Source organism: Xiphias gladius, chromosome 17 (assembly GCF_016859285.1).
Source record: "Xiphias gladius isolate SHS-SW01 ecotype Sanya breed wild chromosome 17, ASM1685928v1, whole genome shotgun sequence".
In the NCBI taxonomy this organism is placed as follows: domain Eukaryota; kingdom Metazoa; phylum Chordata; class Actinopteri; order Istiophoriformes; family Xiphiidae; genus Xiphias; species Xiphias gladius.
In genome coordinates, this window is record NC_053416.1 from 21,481,720 (window position 1) to 21,507,264 (window position 25,545).

Here is a 25,545-nt window from a genome sequence, read left to right on the forward strand (position 1 = left end):
CTCAAAAGGCGAGGTCTGGTCTGCATACGGTTGGAGTGGCACATCCTTTACTGCAGTGGAGGAGGCTTTAATTGAGGAGATAAAGGGAGATGAACCGATTGGAGCAGGAATGAGTACTGGTGTGGCATTCGGTCAGTTGAATAAATAGCAGCACCCCTATTTCTGACAGAATGTGAGGCTGGTCAGTGTGCTGTCAGCAGGTTGCAGCTAATCTTACATGATATGTTGACTCAATACTTTTCCTTTGCAAAGGCATGGATGGCTCCCACCCTCGACATCTTTGCCAGGCTACCGGCTCTCTATCTTTTTTTTTTTTTTTTCCCCCCCAAGCCTCATCTATGAAAAGGCCAGTGGAGAAAAATACATTGCACTGGCACAGAAGTGGTTTTGGTCTGAGTGGTGTATACATTAGCTGTGAAGGAAAGCAGTTTCACGCATCTTTTTCCTGTGCCTCTGTTTTTACTTCAACAACGTCCAGGAAACAGACCGCATACTTGACAAGCATCACAGTGTAACTCACTGGCTTCAAGGAATGCTGCTGTTTCTGTAAATGGGTCATCTGGGCCACTTCGGCAGTAAAGCAGAGATACGATCTTTACACATGAATGTCACACTCCTTTTTGCCTGCACTGTAGCCTGAGAGCAAGAACCATATCTTGTAGAAGTGTGATGTGCACGTCAAGAATAAGTCAGATGATGGGATTTTATTGCGTTATGCCATCCAGGTAAACAGGACAAGCGGGTTTACAACCGTGTTTACATTTACATGTGTGTGGGAAGGGTTGTTAAAATGTTTGCTTGGTAGCTGAAAGATGTCTGACCAATTGTTTCCTCTTTTGATCTCTCTTCATACAAGTTAAATTGAACACACCCACAGTGCACATTAATATGTCTCATGTAACAAGTCTGTGTACCGTTGCAAACTCAAAAGACAGGTTAGGGAACACTCCTTTTGGGTTAGACAGTAATTCTACTCAATGGCACTTATACTATGATGTTCCATTGTGGAAAAAAACGGCTCTGTTTAGTGGTTGTCTTTTTATTCCCTCGCTGTACTCATGGATGCTATGCTAGTGTTTCTATGGAATCCGCCCACTCACTGTACATGTACCCAGCCAGGCAGACAGGAAAGCAGCTGAAGTTTCTGCAACGTGGCTTTCACTGACTGTTTATTAGAGAAGAACTTTGACACCGTCAGAGCAGGAAGTTTGGCCCTCAAGGGAGCCCGGCTCTGAGAAAGATAAAACCGACGATGAAGCTGATGAAATATACATGAAGACTGTATCTATCTCAGCTCCTACTACTGTATGCCTGGTGAATCCAATGCAGGGCAGTTTTTTGGGAGATAATGGATGGCTGTGACTGCTTTGAATTGGCAGAGTTCAATATGGGGATGGGGCCAAACAGATCAGGATGTGGATGCTCATATCTAATTGTTTCTGAGGGCATTCATTTTATTTGTGTCCATTAAGTAAATAAATTCCACATGAGGATATGTCATCAACAGCAGAACAGTAAACAGGAGCATGTATCATGAGAGACTGCCGATGTAAAATGAAACACATTATTTATTTTTTCACAACCGTAATGTTATGGTTTTTGAAACCAGAGTTAAGTTTTTCAGTGGTATAAAAGTCAGTAATCTGGGAATAAATAGTTTCAAAAATTGAATTCAAGTACACGGCGTGATGACAATAATTGTGAATTTTGTTGTGTTGTTTCAAAGTATCAATATTCTTTCAGATGTAAAAATGGGGAATTGAACTTCTTAGCCCCTCCTCTCTGACATGATACGTCACATTTAATGGGTCAAGATCCCTTACAAAACACGTATTAATCCCAGCTGAGGACCCCAGCTGTATGGGCCCTTTCAGTCAAAAAACCTACTGATCTATGTCCAGATCGAAGGAAATCATCAACACAACACTTTCTTCACTAGCTCTGCTTTCTTCTCCTCTCCTCCTGAACTACAAGAGGCTGATTTAAGCAGCAGCTCTCATCTTTAGGCTATTTCATATTAAGATGCTGAGAAATAGTTTTTCTGTTTTTTAATTTGAAAAATTATAGTATCATACTAGAAGGCTTGTTAGGGTTCTTATTTTACTTTTTCTAGGAATATTTCAGATCATTGTTACCATGTGGGCAGTTTGCATGATAGTCAGTAGCCTCAAACACTATATATACAAATATATACAGTACATACCACTTTTGAGCTGTTGAATCTTGGCTGGAGGTTCATGTTTTCCATTCTCAGGAGGGCAGTTTGAACCATTTAAAGTCTGCTAATATTTGTACAGCTGTAGGCATTCTAGTGTGTTTGCCATCTTGGCCTTGCTCACAACTATCACAAATTTTGACTGACTGCAGAAAATGTAATGTTTGCAGCATTATTTTGTGTGAAACTAGGCTGCAAATTCCCTGATACAGCTTATAGGAAGGAGGTTTGTGTCATGGTGTGTACTGGTTTCAGATCCCTCCAGACTAAAGGGGGAACCCAGAGGGAGAACAGAGACCGTCTCACAGCATGATATACAGACTAATCCCACAATCTTCCTGTTTCACTTTAGCTGACATAATGAGTTTGCACAAAGCACTTCCTTAGATCCAGGTGCTGTACAGATGCTTCAGAGCTGCCAACGTGGTGAAGTACAATTAATTCATAAATGTATGCATGCATGCAAGCTCACATATTTGCCTTTTACACAACTTGCGATAATATTGTCTCCAATGGTACTTATATTAAAGTGAAATTAATGTGTAATTATGTTTATATAGCAACAGCAATCTTTTCTGGACTCACTTGCTCTATTGCAGATGGTGGTTACATTTTCAGCTGTTATTATGGTAATGTGATCTGTAGTGTCAGTAATAGTAGCAACACATCAATATCAAATCAGCAGAAGCAACAGACATACAGAGTAATCCCCGCTTTCATTGTAAGAAGCTTATTTCCAGTGCTCTTGATACACTATGATCAGCATCCAGCCAGTGTCTGTTACATGACGTCATGGTTATGTAAGATTTTACTTTAAATTAGACTAAAATATTTGCTAATTAAATTGTATTTCTTGAATCAATCCATCTTTAAATACTAGACACAGTTTCAGCGGCTGCTAAAATCACTAATTAATTGTTTTTTTGCTTTAAAATCCTTTTTTTTTTTTTGCTTGGCTTGTACCTTGGCCAGTCCATCCTCATTTTGTGTAATTTAAAATGCGAAATGCCAGGTTGCTGTTAATTCGTCACTAAAGTCATATAAGCCATCTACTCCTTAATGCTGTAGTGATGCATGCTCAGTGAAATCACAGCTTAGCCCTCTTTTAAGAGAGTTTTCAAAAGTATGGACAACACTTCTAGTTAAAATCGGTTAATTTTGTCCAGATGTTTGAAGTTCAACACAAGAAAGTGACAACTGTGACTGTAAACAAAAAACTGTTTTATTAAATCTTTTATTATTTTGTCAAATAGTTTTTGAAATGTTTGGAAATGGGGACCCATTCACAAATAGAAGGCTTCAGTGAATTTTGAATGGATGTTCTTATTTATTTAATTCATGTTTTATTGTATGGAGGACTGCATGATTTACAGTCAGTATTAACACTATCTAAATTTCATTCTGCAAAAAAATTACGTTTGATGTTGAGATTGTAGTCCTATAGTATCTTAACAATTTATTCTAATTTTGTGAATAGTTGTTTGAACATTTGGATTTTTAATGATTTATAATTACAGTGATCATGGAAAAAGCAGTATATTTAGCCACAAACTCAGCTGAATCACCATCACTGCACATTTTACATTTGTTTTCACATCCTGTGCGACCGTGTTGTGTCTATGTGGACAGTCTGACTCAGTGCTCTTTCCTGAACACAGAGAGAGGACAAAGGAAGAGAACAAGAAGCAGACGGCACTCACAAGCTACAGCGTGCCTGCTGATGGTTTTGTCTGAGAAGCCTCTTGTATCACACAATGACAGGAATCCCCTGAGACCCACCTCACGTAGTGAGCATCCAGGCACATGGCTTTATGTTCCATCATTATTTATTGATGATTGGTCTGTTTCATACTCCAGGGGTCTGCTGTTTCCCCTTTCCTAATTCACTCTTTCTGTAAGGTTTCAGTTTTATTTTATGCAAAAGGTCTTGGCAGTATGGAAGCTTAATCCTGTTTGAAATTCTTAGCCGATTTATGTATGAGGACATTTCTATTTTTATGGTTTAGAAATGGTCAGTCTACTGGTAATTACTGATCTCTCATTGTGGTGCTTGCGAGTAAGTGAGGTGGACATGACGTAAAGTGGTTCCTCGCTTTTCCTCCAAGTACATGTTCTATATTGAGATAACTTGGACTGTGTTACTGTTCTTATACTACAGCCACTTACCATTGGAAAAGTGATATAATTTTTACTGCACTGGTGACTCCTACAGGTTGGTCTGGGCACCTGTACAGAGTGGGACTTGTACACCCTCCTCGTGAAACTCCGTCGTAGTATACAAAAAGACATCTTCTAAACCACAGTTAAGACACAGGTATATGTGACCACTGACAGTGGACAATCACAGGAATGGTGCGGTGTATTGGCAGCATTTAACAAGGATGCAGTCAAAATGGTAGTGTCCTCCTGTTGCAACATTACAGAATCAGTGTTGTCAAAAGCATGCAGTGCACATCAAATCACACTCAAAATATGTATCTGCAGCAGGGTGTGAAACAGTATGGTGTATGTTTTTAAAAAAGGAAAAAAACCAAAAAAAACCCCACATTCTCAACTGTTTCTCAACCTTTTGCAACGCCCTTTTAAAAGCAGTTTTTGTGGTGGTGCAGGGGTGTGGTCAGACCAAGTTCCTCAGTTTACCACTTGCCACAAACTGAAGCCTGTTTCATCGCAGTACTCTCTCTACCCACATGCTCTATGGCCTTGGCATGCCGTACATTGTTGGACCCAAATTAGACCACTATGGGAGAGCGTACAATGGAGATCCCCCCACAAATGATCCACCCTCACATTTCGAAGTTTGTCTGAGACAAAGACTGGCTTTGTTAATGTTTGTATCTGCTGTTTGTGCCCAAACAGCTTACAGGTAATTTGGACAATAAAGAACTGACATATAAATGTCATAAATCAATTTTTTATTTTTATTTTTCAGAATTTACTTCAGTGAGTCAGACAAAATTCAGATGTAGTGCACAGAAATTTCACTGAAACAGTACAAGTACTTGCTTCATACAGCTATGGTTTTTTTTATTTAAGAATACAATGGAACGATTGTGTCATGTCTACAAACCACACACACACGGTCCCAGGTTAAATCCAATTGCAAGCCACTGTCCTGTGAACGAAGGGCAGGAACCTGCCTTTCAAACATCAGTGGTTTATGCTGTGTGATCACTCATAATAAAAACTATTATTCAGACCGTGCTTGGCCCAGGAGTCTCAGTGCCACATGCTGGAGATCTTTTCCTACTCCTCCTGGTCCATTCTCCCTGTCCTTCCGTCTTTTCTTCACAAGCAAGGCAAGTCTGGAGGAACTGTGAGAGGAGAAAAACATACCAGTGGCTGAGATTCTGTCGCTCCCTTCCTCTTTGTATGAGAGAGAGAGTGAAAGAGGCAGTGGCACACAAAGCACAGCCTGCAGTACTTCCTCATCCTGTACTGCAGTAGGCAGACAGCTGTAGCTCCTGACCCTTCCTTTTTGCCCTAAGATTCTCTCTGTGGAGCTCAGGAAAGGGCAAATATTTTTTTTGTCACTTGTACTTCAGGGCACTCAGGCAGAGGGCAGGCTCTTAGACAGCGTCCGGTACCAAACACGTGAGTGAACTGCACCACTGTTTTTTTGTTTGGTTTCATACAAAAAATGCTAATATAACAATCTGCCTTCACACTGTCTCTCGTTACTCACTATCTTAAGTTCTCAGATGATATTGAAATATGCTGTTTTATCTTCAGTCATTCTTTTAAAGTTTTATAGGGACAATGGAGTTTATTTTGGATTGAAGATGTGATTGATGACTGTTGGATTGGAATAGGAAAGTTTGAAATAGGAAAAACTGAAGTCATTTTCTAATAAGTTAGGAAGAAAGTGACTGAGAACATCTGCTGACAATATTTCTGCCAGGTTTCTCACATTTTCATTTCTGAAAGGGAAAGCCAGAATGGGCTAAACTTTGCAATCTGTGAAGTACTATGAAGGATTAGTATTTACGTAAGGTTTAACAACAGTGGCTAAACAGAGCTGACTGTAGGGGTAGGCTTATGTTATGCTTACAGTATGTTATTTTAAGCTTCATGTTAGCATTTTAAAAGTTAACCTGCCAACCAGCCACTGAGCAATACCGGAAGGCATTCATGAAAGGATGTGATTACGCACAGTGACATTTTATGCAGCATCTCATATCCTTTTTTTTGTCTCAGACCTAGCCATTACAGTCAGGACACTTACTTGCTTATTACTTGAATCACTTGTGTTGCAGCTTTTGGTTTTCTGTTGTACGTTTTCATGAATCTGAAATAGAAATATTGTAATTCAAAATAGTTATTTGTTGTAACGTTTTTGAATTTCTGTTATTTTCTGTGGACAGAGTAAGAATAATTGACTGTAGCGAAGCAGCTCAGTCACACCTGAAAACACTTTGCCCTAATTAGGTGCCACCACAGGAAGAGAGCAGGTTTTGCAGCCCCTTATAAGACTGCTGTTTCCCCTCTGATCTCTGATCTTTTTTTTTTTAAGGTCTGTATAAATGGCAGTGGCAGGGTTTTTGCTCTTGCACACATAGCATTTCTTATTGATGGGAGGGTGCATTTCACTCCCATGTGCTCAATATTCGACACAAACACAGAAACTGAACAGTTGAAGTGTTGTGCACATGGACTGTCCTACACTGTACCAGAGAATGGTCAGGACTGGTAATCTTGGATTTCCCTCCTTTATCTGAGCCCATTTATGGTTGTGGCAAACTGAACTTGCTATATAGTTTTGCAATGAATGCACATGCAAGGTATTTTCTCTGTAACTGTTCTATAGTAGGGGGGGTTGTACAGAGTAATTATTGGTTTTGTCTAAACATCTGTCCTATTTTTGCTGCGCAATAATTCTTCTGCAGGTTTCACCTTATAATGATTATACATGTTGGTCTTTTTTTTAGGAAATATATAAATTTTTTCATAGAAGTAAATTATAGGAATTGTTGACATGATCTTTTCATTGTGTATGTAATGGATCATATTACTGCTAAACTAATCGATAGAATAAGGGAAGTGTGTCAATGTCTTTTTTGACAGGTCAAATCTGTTGACCTTTTCTACAGTATATCTTGACTTGAGCTACTTACGGTATGTCTCAGTTTTGATCTTGGTTTTGTGATGAAAACACATTATCCTCTCCCTCAGGGTAGTATCAGATCAGGTGATATGCAAGAGACTGTTTGAACCAGACCCAAACTGAAAACTCTTGTCAGCTGGTATTGACTCCTCGTGCTTTCTCCATATCTCATCACAGCAGCCCAGTCCAGCAGCAACTGTCAGAAAATCTCTGAGAGACTCCTCTGCTACTGTGTCTCATAGTCAGCCTTCACATTCATCTTCCTGTTTTTGGAAGCAATGTAATTAAGGCAGATGACAACCCATTACTTATGGCTGTGGTGACTACAAATTACATTTGGTTTTCTAATTTAGTATTTTTCAGAGCAAATTCTATATTTAGCTGTTTTACCAGCCTTGTTTAAGCCACAATGTCATCATCCTATATGTTTGTTCTGTCAGACTATGCAACCTGTAGTGTAGTGTCTGTAAATATTCGTCATTTTTGTCAGCTGAGTTGCTTTCCAAGAGGGAGACCCAAATCACACCCACTGTCTTAATTCTTGGCTGGTTCAAGTTTAAAATACAACCCTGCTGTGTGTCTCTCCAAGACATTTTGGTTTTGTAACTAGGTCTTTGTAAAGTAAGTGGGACACAGTTCTGGCTCCTGAGAATCCTGTCTCTGCAGAGGAATATGGCGAGGTCATATTTGCATGGTTGAGTCCTGTGGTGGTCCAAAGAAGGTGGATTAGATATTAATGTATAGGCTTTTGTGTTTAGGGATGTTTGCAATTTATAGGCTTATGTTTTCAGACATTGCAGTTCAAAATTGCCTGTTTTATTTGTTCCACAAAAAGGTTTGGTTGTTCCTCAGTTTCCTTCTATTTCAAAAATGAAAATAACATAGCCTCAAGGGGGACATCCTCAATTTTGCCTCACTTCCTCATTTCCTCACTTCCTACACCAAGATCAGAGCAGGTTGAGAAGCAGGTCAAATGTGTGCTTGGCAATGAGTGGTGCTTTAGCCATGAAAAGCAATCTGAGAGGAGGTGAACCATCACAGCGGAGGTACTAGACTACCAGACAGTTAGTCACAGGATCTTGCCTAGATAGGTCTTAGTATCATATGATTGACCTGCAGGGAGACACACGCTCTCATACAGGCAAAAAACAAAGTGCTTACAGTGTGCTCTTAATCAGATAAGACCTTAAGCACCCACAAGCATTCTCCAATAAAATAGCAGTGTAAAATGTCCCAACCTGGGTCTCCTTTGTCGGGAACATTTTGCTGATTAGTATCCCGTTGCAGCAGGGTCATATCATCACATCATTATTTGTAGGACTGCAGACTAGAGTTACTGCTGTCACTCCAGCAAAATAATTAAGTATAAACAGTTTAGAACAGAGGGAAAAAGCTGTCCTCCCCGACAGCCCTGTCCTGTGTTAACTTGCTTACGTGCTTGCAGAGACTAGAGGGTATCCCTGTGCCTATCAGAGGCAAAAGATCAGGTTACCTCAGCCCAGATCAATGAGTCAGCCAGTCCTCTGGGCGCTACAGAGCTCTTTACCAGTGCACACTCTCCTTGGTTAAGTGCACTCCACCATCCCTCCATTTCCTACAGCCACTTTGTCCAGATGAGTACATTTCCTTTCTGGACATCACATACACACCTTTTTATAGGTCTGTGTGCTGTGTTTTAACTACACTCCTTTTAGAAGAATGACAGTTGTGGCTGTAGCTGGCTGTAAACCTCCCACTAGATGTGTGGACATAGTGCTATTTGTTGTTCAGTGCTGCTGGATTGAACGAATCAGATAAGAGATTTTGTGCTTTCTTCTCCATCTAGTGGGAAGTAGTTCAATGGTGTTGCTACTGGATTAACCTTAGCTGCCCTCAGAAGCAACTTTGGCCTTGTATATTTTTGTACGGTCACAAATCCCACCAGATGGTGTTAGTACAGTGTACTTATTCTTACAAAGCAAAGGTACTGCCTGTTATTCTGTGCTTCCCCAGTAGTTTTACGGTGCTGTGGTATTTTAGGGAACAGTTCAAGTTTTGACTCACATTCTTTGCTGTTGTATTGCAAAAAAATGTATTCATAATACGGTTATTGTAAAATATCTTATCTACTTTGTCATTTTTTTACTTTATACGTCATTCTGTCAGTGGTGACAATTTCCAGGAAAGATTTAGATCTATACTACCCCGCAAAGGAAAGAGAGAAAAACTTCAGCTTTGTTTAAAATTGATCATTTGTAAACATTTTAATTAATTGCTTGATTGTAGTCAACAAAGTTACATGTGGGTGAGGCTAGAAGTAAGGCTATCCACAAAGTGTATTCATATAGAGATTAGTTTTTCTGGATAGCCAAAAATAACAGTTTTGCAAGTCAAAAGCCATTTTTACACTCTGTCAATTGTCTTGTTCTCAGACATGTTTGTTGTTCAAAGTACTTTTATGGTTAACGGAAAGTCATGCATTCAAAATCATATTTCAGCAGTACTTCCTGGTGCCTTTGGTGCATAGACAGTGGGGTTTTGTAGTAAAAGAGAGCAGCTTCAACGAGACAATACTGACCATCTGTGTTGGAAGAATCTGCCTACCAGCTCCAGGGAGCTGCTCTGCTGTACTGCAGAGAATACACAGGCATATTAATGCTGTAATTTTTCTTGAGGATAACAATTCAAAAGTTTGATATTTTACGGTTTCTTCTTTGTCTCCTCTCTCTGGACTTCTCTCAGGTGCAGTTAGCTGACACGCAGCCATGCTGAAAGCGGGCGCCACCAAGATGGGGCTGCCCAAGCAGGGACTCCAGGAGCGGGCTAGGCAAGCCTCCTTGGTCCCCTCCTCCTCGTCGACCACCTCCACAGCCATGAAGACCTCCAGATCCTCCAACATACTTGCCTCAGACCAGCGCCTCAGCAGGGTGAGTCACAGGCACGCTGCTATCTACCACTAACCAACATGGTGAAAAATTTATGAGTGAAGTCAGTTGAATGAAATCTCATTCAGTACATTATTATAACAATGTTAGACCCATAATGTTGGTATTAACAGCAGATGTGTTTCTAGCTAAAAAGAGCCAGCAGTGATGATGCCTTGACAAAGCCTGCACTTGGAGCTGCTGCCTCTGGCTCCCGGATGAAGAAGACTGTGACCACCGGAGCCATCTCAGATCTTGCTGAGGCCCGTCCTCGCAGCCTTTCGGGTAAGGGACTACAACTCTTGTCAGATATCTTCAAATAACTAGTTTCAGAGACTTTGTTTGATTCAACAAAGCAATATGATGGTGAAAAAAAGTGAAAGAGCTATAATCCTTGCAAACTATAGATAGGTATATCCATACGTTGTGTCAGGGTTAAGAGATCATCAGTAAAAACTATGAAAATATTGCAACTAACCAAGTAAGGCCACTAGAGGGCCATAGTACATCACTAAAGCTACGTGTCACAGCTCCAAGGTACTGGTGCTAATCAGCTTCAGGAGAGATGCTTCCCTTTACACTTACACTTCCCTATCTCTTTTTTCCTGTGTCTCTTGATTCTTGTTTGGTTGGCATTGATCGGGTGCAAGTGGCTGAGGACTGAAAACTGAGAGACTGGATGCATTCATAGTCTGCTCCTTAGACCGCACCTGCTCGCCCATGCGAACAGCAGGATATGTCTTGGATGACAAATGAGGAAAAATGAAAGTATTTTTCTGTCCAAGTGCAAGATAGGGAAATTTCATGTTTGTGGGGTTATTTGCTGATCTTTAATGATATTTCGCTTTTTTTTTTCGTGTGACATGTGTGCTGGTGTGTATGTACTAGTAAGTGTTGATATATTTTAGTTTAATTTACAGTACTGAATTACAGTCTGTGTATTCATTCGAGAATTATCACTTAAGGCACAGGGAAACACCCCAAATATCTGAATGAAAGGAGAGTCATAACAGAGCTATGCTCTGTTATGACATACACACATAAATAATATGTATGCACACATTATTTTAGACAAACCCTTAAATTCTACTCCACTATAGCTGTGAAAGTGACCATTTAATTCTAGACAGACACTCCGGACCTGATTCTCTGCACATTGTCCAGAGTTCATATGAAAAAACGGCTACAATGAAGGTCCCTGCTATGAGGCTCTTTTGTAATTGCGCCATTTATTTTAACCTCTATTACCAGACTGTTCACCTGTTTGAGGCAGTCTGTAAAGGTGTGGCAAGAATTAAGAGATGTGACATTGTGGAGGCATGTACAAAGTTAATGTACAAAGTTACTGAACACCAACAACAAAAAAATGCTTTTATTTAGTGAAATAAAATGGACAGTTTATTAAAACATTTTGATTATGCAAAATTGGTTAATTAGTATTTATTTCTGAAGATATTCTAAATTCTGTACTTAAAATTCAGGGGTTCCAATAATTTCAACCAGAAATCCTTTGTTACTTTGGTGTTGCATGTGAAAGCCAGAAGACGGGTGGAGATACCTGACAGAATGGAACTATATGATAATGTACCTCAGATGATGATGGTTAGACACATATAGAGCAAATACTGCCACCTCTAATATGTGAACAACATATTGCTATTGTTTGAAATGTGTGGTCCATGACATCCATGTTCATGTCATGTGATTCAATCACGATCTTTATTTTATCAGCTTTCCTCGCCCCTGAAAATACAGTATATCATCAACAGGATGCCATGTCATGATAAACAGTTCTAAATGTTTTTTTAAATTATCAATTAATTTGTGTACTGGTATTCTACTTTGTATGAGCCAAGTATGTTCCTGGATAAACAGAGCAACTAAAAATAGTCCTGATAGCAAAACCTGTATTACATATTCGACAAAAATAGTAGTTGATAATGACAGGGATTTGGTTGTAGTAATTAATGTTAACTGTACACCCTTGGAAAATCCTCTGTGAGGGATAACTGTGTTTGTTTATACCTCATCCACACAGTGTGTAGATCCTGTGCTCTGGTGGAATTCTTCCTCAAAGGGCTGTTGTGCTGAAGCAAAGATAATTGAAATCTACTTGACAAAAGACTCCAGAGGAGCTGAGAAACCAGGGCCAAGTGACGCTCTTGGCTCTTTTAAACACAATTAGACCATGATGAGCTTTCTCTGGATTAGGCTCTAATTAACCAAAGTTTGGTTTTCCAAAGTGTTTTCACACCCAAGGACAAGAACTGGTTCCTACTTTGTACTGTTCATGATAATTTCATTACTCTAAATGTACTGTGTCTGGCCTGGTTTTGCCAGCCAATTTCTGGTAGACAACCAAAGATTAGGACAGGAATATTGTCAAATAATTATTGGTCAAAATTAAAACCATCTTTTAAAATAGTTGAGAGTTGTGATGCTGTTATGTAGCTGCATTTTGTATCAGGCAGAGTGGTATCCTTTCTGTAAAATAAGCTGACCCTTTATATTGAGATTGCTTTGCATTCCAGTCGCTTATTTTAAGTGTTTACCATCACTGCAGCAGCAAAATCATAAGTCAAATGGGGCATTTGCCCTCCCTCCCAAAATTTTATCGTCTGTGTTTTAAAGTGTAACCAACTTTATTTGCTTATATGTTCCCAATATTAAAAATATTGATGAGTTCATCTCATCAAAAAACATTTCATCTAAGTAATTTCATTGAATTTACAGTCACTCACTTAAGATTTTACAATACACACTTTCTTAATTAAATACCCTATAACGGGTACTAACTGGCATATCCTATCCTTCTGTACACCTGTAGACAACCATGACGAGGTTTTTGCTCAGCATGATGTTATCATCAGGTCATCCCCCAGGGCTGGGACTCTACAAAAGTGCATGTCAAGACATATGAAGACAGACAATGAGTGGATATGTCAAACAGGTCACAAGAAGCAAGCTAATCAGCAAGTGGAAAATCAAATCAGACACCTGAAAGAGCAGTGATGATTAACCATGCATGTAAGCACTGACAATCATCATTTAGCCTGCTGCCCTTATTTCTAAGTTACTGTGTCTGACCTGAGAGTTCTGCTGAAATTTCCAACAGGGGAAATGTCATGATTTGAATATAGATGGGAGTGGTAATCTGTGGTATTTCAAAATCTTTGAGATGTAGTGCTCGGAAATGGTTTACATTTATTGATGTAGAAGGGAAGAAAAACGGTTCTCTGAAGAAGATTTAGCTTCTGGGTGAAGAGAAGAATAAAGAATCCAAAATTTGCATCATGGCATTTTGGGATAAACATGTTCACTATATTCAGGCTTGTCTTAGTGGTATTGTCACCCCACAGGTTGGTCATAAACATGAGCTTCTCCCTAGTTGATATGTGACATTACACAGTGACAAGAAGCAATCATCACTGTGCCTGGGCTCTCAGGCACAGTGCAGCAGAACTGTCATCATACTCAACAGTCAGTAATTGAGTCTTTTCTCAGAGGCCACCCAGGTACATTTTGTGACTAGACTTTGGATAATTGACAGAATCTTTACTAAGTGGTGAAAGCATGCTTTACTGAAGTTGTATGGAGTTAGAAAAATTACTAAGCCATGCAATCATTTGTCCCTCAAAAATGTTGCAATCCATTTCTGTGAATCACCAATTACAGTATGCCATCTTGTTACAAACTATAATTGTACCCACATCCTTTTGAGCATATCAGTGCTAATTAAATGTAGGAAAGAGGGCTGTAGTGGTGAGATGTATTTTATTTTCTCAAGTTTTATCAGAACTGGGTCAGATGTGCCTGGGTTACTGTGTGTATATATACAAAATCAAGAAACAAAAAATATAGATCATGCAAATGCTAGTCAGTATCATTTTGAAAATACTGCCGCACTGAGGACATACCATTTTCTCAATTTTTTTCAAATTCTGTTTAGTGCAGCAGTCAGTCTTCAGTCAAGAAACTGATCTGTGGCACCCTCTTTCCCTGGATGAAATCCACCTAGTAACTATTCTTGCATTAGGCACCCAAGAATGCAAAAACACAGCATGTTTTTAAGGCTGTAAAACAGTAAGAGACTCACTCACTCACTCACTCTCACTGACTCACACAGTATTGGCTAAAAAGGTCAGGTGACTGACAGTCTGACCCTGCCCTCACAGCATGCCGTACTAATGAGTCAAAATTGTTATTTTTGCTAATGGTGTCTTGTCCCTATCCTAGTTGGCACTTTACCAACTCTACCATGCTGTCAGACAACGGGTTAAAACCCAGCCTCATCCTGATGACTTATTTAAAAGACCCAATCAATAATTCAGTAAAGCTTTCACTCAGAGAAGAGTCCCTGTGGAGTGTGCAAGGAGAAGAGACAGAAAGAGATAAGACTGTCCTGCTCTATAAATAACAGGCCCAGTAGGGGTGACTGCAGGGCATAACTTTATAAACAGGCATTTTATTGTCAGGCTCTTCCCTTCACCTGTGTTCCGTAAATGCTCTTACACTGATCGTGAGTAGTGGTATTAAGCTTAACATATAAGTGAGTCGGCAAATCTTATCCGTGTTAAATTCACTTAAATCATTGAAGACCATTTTTGCTATCACATGAGTCACAGTTCATATTCAGATTGCACGATGAAAGTGAATGATCAGGATTAGCTTAGCTTTACCAAGAAGTGTCAAGCAGTGAGGGACATTCTACTGATTGTAAACATAGAAAAGCGACACGTTATCTCACATACAGAGATGTTTTGTCAGTCTCCTCTACTAATGGTATTGTTGTCATGATTGCCACTAGTCAAGGAGAGTTGTTACATGCTGTTTATTACATGCTGATTCAAATGCATTTTACAGCTTATTTTTTGCTTTGTCATTCCCTAAACAGTCATCAACCAAACACAGGCCATTATTTGCATTATCTTCCAGCCTCTGCTGTATGAGAGGTCTGTTGTCAGTGATGGACTAGAGGTTCCTCTCAGATTGTTAGCAATATGTGAGGTTTGCTAGCAACATGAGATGGCTTTCCATTCCCTATTAATCAGCTCGTAGCTCGTATCATTTCCTCATATTCACTGTCAGGAGAGCTGACTGACCTTAACAGTCTCAGTGAAGGATAAGCAGAGCACAGAGACAAAGGCAACCTGGGAATATTATTGACCCAGAGCGTGAGTTTTACTATGCACAACTCCAGACACCAGTAATGTGGTCCCAGCAGGGCCCTGTCTGAGTGTGTCAGTGTTTGGGAGACAGGAGGAGGGAGAAGTACAGTCCTTGAGCTCCTCATATCTGTCAGATGAATTAATCAAACATGCTTCAGTCCACTGGGATGCCTCAGCCTGCATAAGCACTCAGCCATGACAGACACACACTGGCAGAAACAGTAAGAGGACATACATGCTTACGCATGCAACCGATTTTGCATGCAAAAGTACCCTCACCTTTACCTTTTATGTCCCTGTACAGTATATAAAGTATGATAATGTACTCCACTGTTTCTTATGCATGCATGCAATATAAAAAGGATTATGGTACGCAGGAATAACCTTACTTATACTCAATACAGTGCATCTAAAGGGTTTGCTTCAAAGGCCAGAATTAATGCTATATTTACATATCTGGCATCAACTCAGACATACAAACACACCTGGCCCTTTTTAGGTTTGTTGACTACAGTTTTGGCATCAATTCTGAAATTCCTCTCTTCAGAAGCTTGTGACCCTAGCAAGTCCCCTAAAGATGCAAGACAGAGAGAAATGGTCTTGCCAGATCTTGAAAGAGGCATGTTGGACCCACAGCGATGGACGTCCTGTGGTGAGGAGAACATTCTTAGCTGGATTACAGGCATGTTTGTTTGCTAAGGTGGATGTGCTGCTCCAAGATGAGGAAAGAGGAGAATATTTAGAAAGGAAGAGGAAAATCTACCAACAGTTTATGCAACATTCATAAAATATGAGTATTTTATGCATCAAATTAATACAGAGCAAAAATGAAACTACAAATTATTTTTTTATTTCAATGGTTCTTCTCAGCAGTGAGCATGAAAGAAATGAGCTGGTAGTTATGCAACATAGGCTAAAAATATCCGTGCTTATCTGCGTCAAGTATGTCTTTAAAGGACCAGTGTGTAGGATTTAGGGGGATCTATTCACAGAAATTGAATATAATATTCATAATTATTTTTTCATTAGTCTATAATGATCTGAAACTAAGAATTGTTGTGTTTTCGTTAGCTTACAATGAGCCCTTCGTATCTACACAGGGAGTGGGTTCTCTTCCAAGAAGCTCGCCAATGTTGCACTGCCATTTTTCTACAGTAGCCCAGAACGGACAAACCAAACACTTTCTCAAGAGAGGGCCTTTCTCATTTTTACTTTACCTGAAGGCTACTTCAGGTCCCTCCCTTTCCTAGCATGTAGGAAAATTTTCAGTTGGTTGCAATTTGCAACCTCGCCGCTACATGTCACTAGACCTCACACACTGGTCCTTTTTTAAAAAAAAAAAAAAAATTTGATGCTGCATTTAAGATGCATTGTAATTTCTGATAAATAGTACTTCCTACTGATTTTAGCCTTTGGCTAAGAGAGTTTTAATTTTTAACAATCGTGGTATCATATTGTATCATTGTATTACTGTAAACTGAGGTTGGATGAAAGACTGTGGCTGTCACTTTAGAGGGTTACAAGTAAAAATGATTAGTTTGCTTAAGTCACTGCTATTTGGAATGCTTTTAATACATAAAATAATTTAGTTATAGTCCTTGGTGTTATGTAGAAATGGGTATAATTTTGGTATAAAGGTATAAAGGGTAAGGTTTGCCCCTAAATAACGTATAATGATCTTTTTTTAATGAGTTCATAACAGCATCTGCCTGTAGTGTAAAAGAGTAGTTTCTGACTTCATTGTCTTTTGGCCAAACATCCTGAATAGCTGTTCACACACACACTAAAAAAACACAATAGTGAATATTAGGGACCCAAAAAGAGAATAAAAATGACAAGTCATTCTCCCTTCCAACTTGGTTTCTCCCTGTAGCTCCTGCCATCATAAATATTTAACCTTTGCATACATTGTCAATGAGAAATGACAGAAAATAACAAGCCATCCTCATACTAGCTTCACCCAACTCTACCAAAACTAGCACACCACCCCCCACCTTTATACACACGCAGTTAAACTCAAGAACACACACATGCCCTGCTAGGTGTGCTACAGTGAAAATGGTACAGAAAGCCACGCGTGGCCTCTTATCCCAAGCCCAGCATCTCCTTTATCTATTTACAAAGACATTTGTTGAGAATGCGAGTTGTGATTCTGTTTGGGGGAGCATGCAGGGGAGATTCTCGTGATAGGTCCCTAACTGCAAGTTCACTTGAGGGGAGAAAAAAAAAAAAAAAGAAAAAAAAAAAAGGGCTGCTCTGTCTCCCTCTGCCAAAAATACAAATAGTGCCTTTCCTTTCTCTGTGCTCCTTGCTCCTCTTTCTTTCCTTTCTCCCTCCACCCTCTTTTCTCTCTCCCTCGTACTTGTCCTTTCAGTACCAGTGAGTGGGACGGTTCATCTAACCATTGTTTAACTGGTATTGGTGAGAGTAAACTGGCTGGCAGCAGTGGGAGGAGGTGTATTAATGTGTGTGTGTGTGTGTGTGTGTGTGTGTGTGTGTGTGTATCTGTTTGTGTGTGGCCTGGGAAGCCACTCCTCTGAGCTGATTCCAGTCATCACAGCGATAATGAAGTGAGCACGACGCTGCCTCTCCGCCTGCCTTCCAGTGTGACATACTGTTACCGTTCTGGAGGACACGCACTCTCGCACATATTCACACACACTCGCAGTTATTCACTGACAGGACACGCAGCTTGCTTCCTCACACATGCACACACACACACACACACACACACACACACAGTCCTGGGAAAGAGTGGAGAAAAGAAAAGAAGACCAAAAGGACGGAAGAATAAGAAGAATTTTATGTCTCATGGTTTCGTCTCTATGTAACTGACCGCCATTGGTTGTGGGTGTTGAACAGAGTCGACAACCCTGACACACACACACACCCCTCTCCCCCGCAGCCACGGATTCTTGGATTAGTCCGCCCCGGTGCGGCGTGTGGGAGTCGCGGAGTGGACCATCATGGGGAACCAGGCGGGGAGACAGGAGGAAACAGAGTCAGGTCTGCTTCTGTTGTATCGTGGTTTTCCTCCGCATCACTTATCCTTCTTTGTGTCTGTCTTTCTCTGTTGATGTAAAAGGCAACGACATTCATTTACTAAATACAATAGATGTGATCTTAATCTCCTGTCATGTCAAGTCTGAGTACATCTCTGACAGACAAATCCTGACTAATGGGTACTGACTAAGATGTGCACCAACAGAGCACTGACTGATGAGTACTGATTAATATGCCCTGGAGTTATAGAAGCTATTTAAGCTGGTTAGAAGGTAGTTGTTCTGCTCTTTTCTTCTGCCATTATTTGTGCCAGCATGTCCACACTTTTTGTGTGTAGTTATGGATCCGGTGTGTTGTGTTTCTGTATTCAGTCAGTACAGGTCTGTTTGTGTATATGTGTTTGCACCTTTGTGCAGATATTGGGAGTCCAGCAGGGGAAACTGCTGAGTGAGTGCCCGACAGTAAGCGTGCGGAACCTGCCAGAGAAGATGGTATCATCTGTCTCAGGCTCACATCCCTCCACTGCCCCGAGCTCATAAGATTTCCATTTCAAAGTCCCTCTGTACTGCACTCAGCAGCAACTTCACACTCATCGAAAGAGAACCAAGCTCTTTCACGTATTTGTAACCACTCTGAAATTCTTAAACAAAATCAGCATTTGCATCTTAATATGTTCTCTCGTGTATGTTCGCAGAGCCTCCTCATATTTGGATGCGTACGTATATACAGTATAATTGTACACACAGAGCTTCATCATATATTTCTGCTATTACGTGATTATATGTGAATGTTTCCATCCCAACAAAAGTAGACACTGAATAGACCAGAGACAGTTGGCTTGCAGGGCAACAGGCATGGACACAGACACAGTATTTTATCAGTAGTGGGTGTTTAAGCTGCATCATTTCATAGCAGTGGCATGTGCTGCTTGAAGAGAGTACAGTAGGCTCAGATTGGATGGCAAAGGTAGCAAGCTGCTGCGTGCTTGAAAATATTAGGTCCCAGTTTCTTCTCCATGGGCACACACACACATACAGCATACAGTGAACAGTTAATACATTATACACAAAACAAAAGGTTGTTGTGTGCTGAGTCAAAAAGTAGGAACAAAGGAGGCTAATAATACTTTCTTTGATTACAGTAATTATTCTGTAGTTACTATACAGAATTGGGCTGCTTTTTGTTAATTATTTTGTACCAAGAGTGATAAATATCCGATGGTGCACATAGGTGGTATGCGGAAGTATGTGGGGTCAAAAGTGAATTGAGTTAGAGAATGTTTGCCATATAATCAATCATGTTTCCAGGCTTTGAAAAATATTTAAACTCTGCTTGGCACAGTACTCCATGATCCTTTGTGCAACCTCCCACATGAACCTCCATTGTGAAATGAAGCAGTCAGCTATATTGTTTATTGATTGACTTTTATTCCTATAAATCGAATCTCCATTTTCTCGAATGAGCCTCTATGGTAAATTAGAATTGAACATTAAATGGCTGGATTTTTCATTATGCCCACTTGTGACGTGAAGCTATAGATCTAAGAGTGCTAAGGGAGGAGGACACAGAAGGCCTTGAATCTATTTTTCACAAGGTAGAAGTATAATAATAGGCATACTGACTTTTAAACCTTGAATTGAAGCAGGGGTTCATTCCCTGCTTTGCTCTGATGAACAGCAATGCAGAGATGGACGAGAACAGTGAAGTTCATACTCTGCACATTAGCCTCTGTTCCACCCCGACGGTGAAACAGGGCCAGCTGAGGTTTGTCAGACAGAATAACAGTTCTGTTGCTGGAAGTAGGGAAAGAAACGTGGGAACAGGACAAACTCGTTCAGATTTGATTGAAGGCGTTATCTCTGAAGTGGCAGGCTAAGGAGTAAGCTGTCAGCTGCGGTGATAAGGTGGTCGTTATCAGCACCAAACTGCAATGATGGCTACTACACCGAACCTTCCTGTCTCCCCACTGACTCATCAGGAGGGCGGCCAAGACCAGAGCCTTTGGTCATCATGTTGTCGACTGTTGATGAATTTTTAATAAAATTTAGTCCAGTAACATAGGGTCTATTTTCAGGGCTGCAGCTCAGTCAGTCATACCCATTTGGGCCCAGGATAAAACCAAAGTGAAAACATGTTTGTGTAATGAGGTAAAATAGATTGTTGTGACTTTCACGTGGTCAAAAATGGGAAATTTCACACACTTGTGGTTTCTCAGGAAGTTTGATTGGGCTGCTTGAAGGTAGCTGTAGTGTTTGAGGTTGCTGCCAAAAACAGGAAAATACGTGTGTTTTTTGGAGTGAGAGATGCTATGAGTGTGGCAGTTAGTGTGTTGTAATTGGAATCACATTGTTCCTTCTGTTCACTGTTACTGGCAGCACGGCAACATTAAGTTCTTATTTTTAATAGGTACTGGTATGGGTATATAAACTAAGCTCAGTTAGTTCCATGATTAAGACATCCAAGATATGTCTGAAATTGTATAATTTCTCTAACATTACATATTTTTGCTCACCTTTTTTAGGAGTATTTTATGTATAAAATAATTATGCTAGCTAGTTATTTATTTCAGCTGTTTACTGGGTATTTCCACTTCTGAATACATTTTTGCTCTACTTAAGTTTTTACACTTACACAATCATGGCCCACCAACTCAGGTGATTTTCATTTAATTAAAGCGCTTCTCTCGAGTGTGTGGGTGTGTATCGACTGTACTTGACTGACATCTACAAGAATCTTCTGTTAGTTTTATTCTATCTGTTGGGTCGGGACAACTAATGCCCTTGTCATTTTAGTTGGTACCTGGCTCTTGGTGACCTCACGAAATTTCCAACATAGCTTTGCCTGTAATCAGTTTAAGTAGAGGTCTGATCACCTGTGTGTGTGTGTGTGTGTGTGTGTGTGTGTGTGTGTGTGTTTGTGCTTGTGTTTGTGTTTGTGAAGGGGCCTTAAAAGGTGTTTGTTTTGTAAAATTGATATCTCTTTGCTCGCCCAAATAAGTACCACTTCAGTGACCACTAGGTAACATTGGCTTGGCCAGTTGAGGCAGAAAACCATTTTTATGTTGTGCGTTGGTAGGATTTAGTTCAGCATGGCTTCTGCTTGATGTACTCCTGTGTTAATTACGTTTCACAAATAAGCCACACTCAGCTTGGCCTCCTCTTAGATATACAGTGAAGTCTGTATTCCGCTTTCACCCAAACGCTGGGATATTGTGGCTTCTCAAGATTGTTTTAGCAGCAATCTTTGCTAACATATTTTTCATAGCACTGAAAATAAGATCGTAAGACCACCCCTGAGTAGACCGATTCCCCTCATATGATGTTTAAATACAGCCAAGATTTATCAATCAGGACACTTCTAACATTGATCCTGAATGCTTATCTGTCTGCTATGTCTGATGAAGCACTGATTCATTGAGGCTGGTGGGAACTGTTCCCATTCAGAGCAGACTTTGACACCACAGTGAGCAACAAGCCAAAGAATGTGGAAATACGTAGATTATTGTGCCATCTCAACACTATATCAGAGCAAATGGACATAGAGCAGGGATTCAATATGAGGAAACAACTTTGTCCAACTTCTGATAGCTGGGACACTGTGAGGAAGTTGCATCAGTCATACTTTCCATGGCAGTTAGCAGATGGTACAGTAAACACACTGGCCGTTCCACTGTGCTTTGTGTTTGCAGAGGGAGGCATGTGCTGTTTAAATGTCCTGTTTGTGTAACTGGAGACTATAGCCTAGACATCAAAGTTGGTTCATTATAGCCTTCAGGCCTAAAGTCACAAAAATCGCTAATCTATGGTGGAGCAACTAACAATGTGTATGAAACCGACACCCTAAAAAACACTTGAGCTGGATCTGACGTATAAGTCACTAGGCCTGTGATTTGTGTTTTCAGTGCATATCAAATCAAACTTGTCCTGATGTGGTTTGTATATCTGTCCGCAGCTGGCTGTGGTTCATCCACTCTCTGAGAATGGTAATCTTGGACTTCTGTGAATGTTGGTTCTGCTGTCTGCTACCCAGCACTGTTTGTATGTTGGGAACAACAGCCCAAAAAAGATCATACCACTATCATACCACTGTAAGTTTGGATTACTGGGTGTCATTTTGTTTAATATGTGTCTTTATCCAATTACATCAGAAAGTGGCACAGCACTGACACATCCTCGCAAAAAGGTGTAGCTGGAAACTTGATGATGCCAAGACTCTCTGTGGGTTGTATTACACAGCTAATATGATGACTTCCTTTTAGGGCCTTTGGTTCCCTCTGAGGTCAGGACTGTCAAGGACCGTCAAGACTGTGTGAATTGTCGCGTCAAAGTTCACCAAATTGAACTATACTTGAACACACTGAAGGACTTTACTTTGCCTTGGCCAAAATTTTACTTTTACAAACGCTTGTGTGACTTAGCCCTTATGCAGAACTGGTTGCCTCTTGGTTATGTTTTAGACGGTGGTAAGGGGAAAGGGAGCCACAGTACCTAAGTGCTGGTTGAGATTAGGGGCTGATGTTGTCTGTTTTTGACATTTTTGCAAATCCCTCTCCTCTTTGAGGCTTGATCTTTCCACAGAATCTGTTTTTAAATCCTTTTTGTGCTCAATCAAGGAAAGTAAATCACCAAAGTTTAATGCATCCCAAGTCTTAAAAAATTTATTCTAAAGGTATAAGGCTCGGATAGAAACCATCAAAAACTTAAAGCTAAGTTTAGCAATACTCATTACAACCTGTTACCATCACACACACCGATCCTATTACCCTACAATCATGTAAAATGACATATTATTATTCCTTCAGTGAGTGCTGTGTTTAACTGTTTTCCATTTGGAGCATAAAGAAATACACTCTCTTTTGGACAGCTCATGGGCCGTGCTATTGGATATATCTGATGGGTATTGGCTCCATAAGTACTGTAAAGCAGAGTGCATCAGCATAAGGACACTGTGTTAAAAGTCTTAGCATGCACGGCAGTTAAAATGATTCAATCAAAGTGATTAAAGTAGCAAAGGAACCCAGGCCATGTGGCCCTCTGTGGCTTGCCGGCTCCCATGCTACACTTTCATACTGTGCTAGAGAGGAAGCACAGAACTGTTCAGTTTTCAGGCAGAAAAAAGCAGCACAGCTTAAATATAGAATGAAGTCTTGTATACTGTATGTCTTTTTTTAAAGGCAGGGTGGAAGGTTTGCCTGATCAGCTGTTGGCACTTTTAATTAACTTGCCGCCTGCTGACAAGAGAGTTGCAGCCGTGACTTCAGACTAAGAGTGTATAAGAGGGTTTTACTGTACTCCTGCTTACAGAGATGGTTAGGAATACTTTGTGCTTGTCTAGTCTAAAATTAGATAAAAATTCTGCAGTCAGAGTCAGTTAATTCTCATGTATTTTTTCAGAGTCTTTACCCTACATTTTCATGATTTCCAGCCTCTTTTCAGACTAGCTACGACCAAAATACTGGCTTCATTATATTCCACTAATTATTTAGTAAGAGAAGAAATATCGTCTCACCTTACATCAATGTAGAATGAACTGTGTTCGATATAGCCATTTTTACACATAGCGCCCAAATTGCAAGGGTTCAGAATAGTTGGAATTGTCAACTAAATGTTTCTTGGGAAGCTGTTTGTCGTTTCAATCTTAGTTCCTGCAAAAAAAAGCTCAGATTTGGCTCAGAGTGGATTGATTTGGAGTTGTCTGTCAGTAAAGTCTGTAAAGTGCGTTGAGATAATGTATTCTATGATTTGGACTAAAGAGGTGACAATTAAAGTGAAGAAGATAATAATGAGGCTAAAAAATCATAAGGTAGTTGTTTTGCCAAAATCAACAACTGTGTACACTCTAAAAAAGCAGGTGTGTACAGGAAAACTAAAAAAATGTAAAAATGACCTGGTAAACCGAGGAGCAGAAGTCTTGCGGATGACTGCAAAATAATTTACATGGTGAAGAAAACCCCCTTTATGACTGCATGGCAAGTCAAGAAAGCTCTCCAGGATGTAGGCAGACATGTTTCCTTGTAAATGATTAAGAGAAGATTCATTACAATAACTGCAGAGGATTCACCACAAGATGCAAACCTCTGGTAAAACTTCAAAAACAGAAAAGCCAGGCAGCAGTTCACAAAAACACACACAAAGTAACTGGTAGAGCTCTGGAACAAAGTTCTATGGACTGATGAAGCAAAAATCATCCTCTGTCAAAGATGAAAAAAGGAGCAGCTTGTCACCCAAAGCCACTACTTCACCTTTGAAACATGGCTTGGGTTCTGTTATGGCTTGGGCAGGATGAATGCAGAGGTACACAGGAGCATTCTTTGCTCAGATTCAGTCAAATGCATCAGAATTTATTGGACATTTCATCATTCAGCAGGAAAACAGTCCTAAACATATGGCAAAAGCAACCAAAGAGCATTTCAGAGTAAAGAGGAGGAATATCTTTGACTGGCTGAGTCAGTCACCTGATCTCAGTCTGACTGAGTTTCATTCCACTTGGTGAAGACCAGACTAAATGCTTCAGGCAGTCAAAAGCATTTTCTACAAAATATTAAATATGATCATTTTGTTTGACTTCATGTGTATCTGTCCAATTACTTTTGAACTCCACACTTAATATATGATGTTATTTTATTGCAAATTGAATGTACTGAAGCACAGAGCCTGAAGAACAAAACATGTGTAACTGTCCAAATACTTACAATCTGGACTGTGCATCCTGCATATCAGCTACTGAAAAAGCAAACCTTCTCCTAACTCTCATTATTGTGTTAATAGAAACTTTTAATGTCTTACCTGAGTTTTTATTCATTAATATAAAGTCTTTTATGCAGCTTTGGTTTTGTAGTGATGTTTTTGCATATAGAAGAGTTTGAATGGAGCCTACTGTGTTATCTGATGTGTTAACAGGGGTCAATGATTAAACATTAACACTACTACTGATCTAATTATTAACATTTTATTTATGTAGCTTGACATAGAATGTGGCACCCTGACAGTCAAATTTGTCCCGCCACAATTTCATTACGAAACGAAAATACTTTTACATTTCTCATAATAACATGAAAGATCTCTAACGTAATGTTTTTGCGTCGTTGCTTGATTGTAGACCTGTGCGCAACGCAGTGATTCGCTCCAGCCCCTCCCTACTTGCCCTGCTTTC

At 40.0% G+C, this 25,545-nt stretch overlaps 1 protein-coding gene and 1 long non-coding RNA gene across 5 annotated transcripts in view; one reads left to right on the plus strand and one right to left on the minus strand.

Annotated features, from left to right (window-relative positions):
* specc1 (sperm antigen with calponin homology and coiled-coil domains 1) overlaps nucleotides 1-25,545 on the plus strand; it is a 73,527-nt gene that overhangs the window by 6,227 nt on the left and 41,755 nt on the right. For 2 of the 4 annotated variants that reach the window (XM_040149848.1, XM_040149851.1), the window contains exons 1-3: nucleotides 5,652-5,809; nucleotides 10,041-10,225; nucleotides 10,372-10,507. In XM_040149848.1, the coding sequence (XP_040005782.1) occupies nucleotides 10,064-10,225; nucleotides 10,372-10,507 (298 nt within the window). In that variant the 5' untranslated portion in view covers nucleotides 5,652-5,809; nucleotides 10,041-10,063. Of the gene's footprint in view, nucleotides 1-5,651; nucleotides 5,810-10,040; nucleotides 10,226-10,371; nucleotides 10,508-18,111; nucleotides 18,397-25,545 lie in introns of those variants that run through there. The other 2 variants (XM_040149849.1, XM_040149850.1) reach the window with 2 other exon arrangements.
* Nucleotides 5,203-7,415, minus strand: LOC120802249. The gene is made up of 3 exons (XR_005709207.1): nucleotides 7,330-7,415; nucleotides 6,441-6,503; nucleotides 5,203-5,529 (listed from the first exon to the last, which is right to left on the minus strand). It is a non-coding gene; the product is annotated as an uncharacterized LOC120802249 (long non-coding RNA).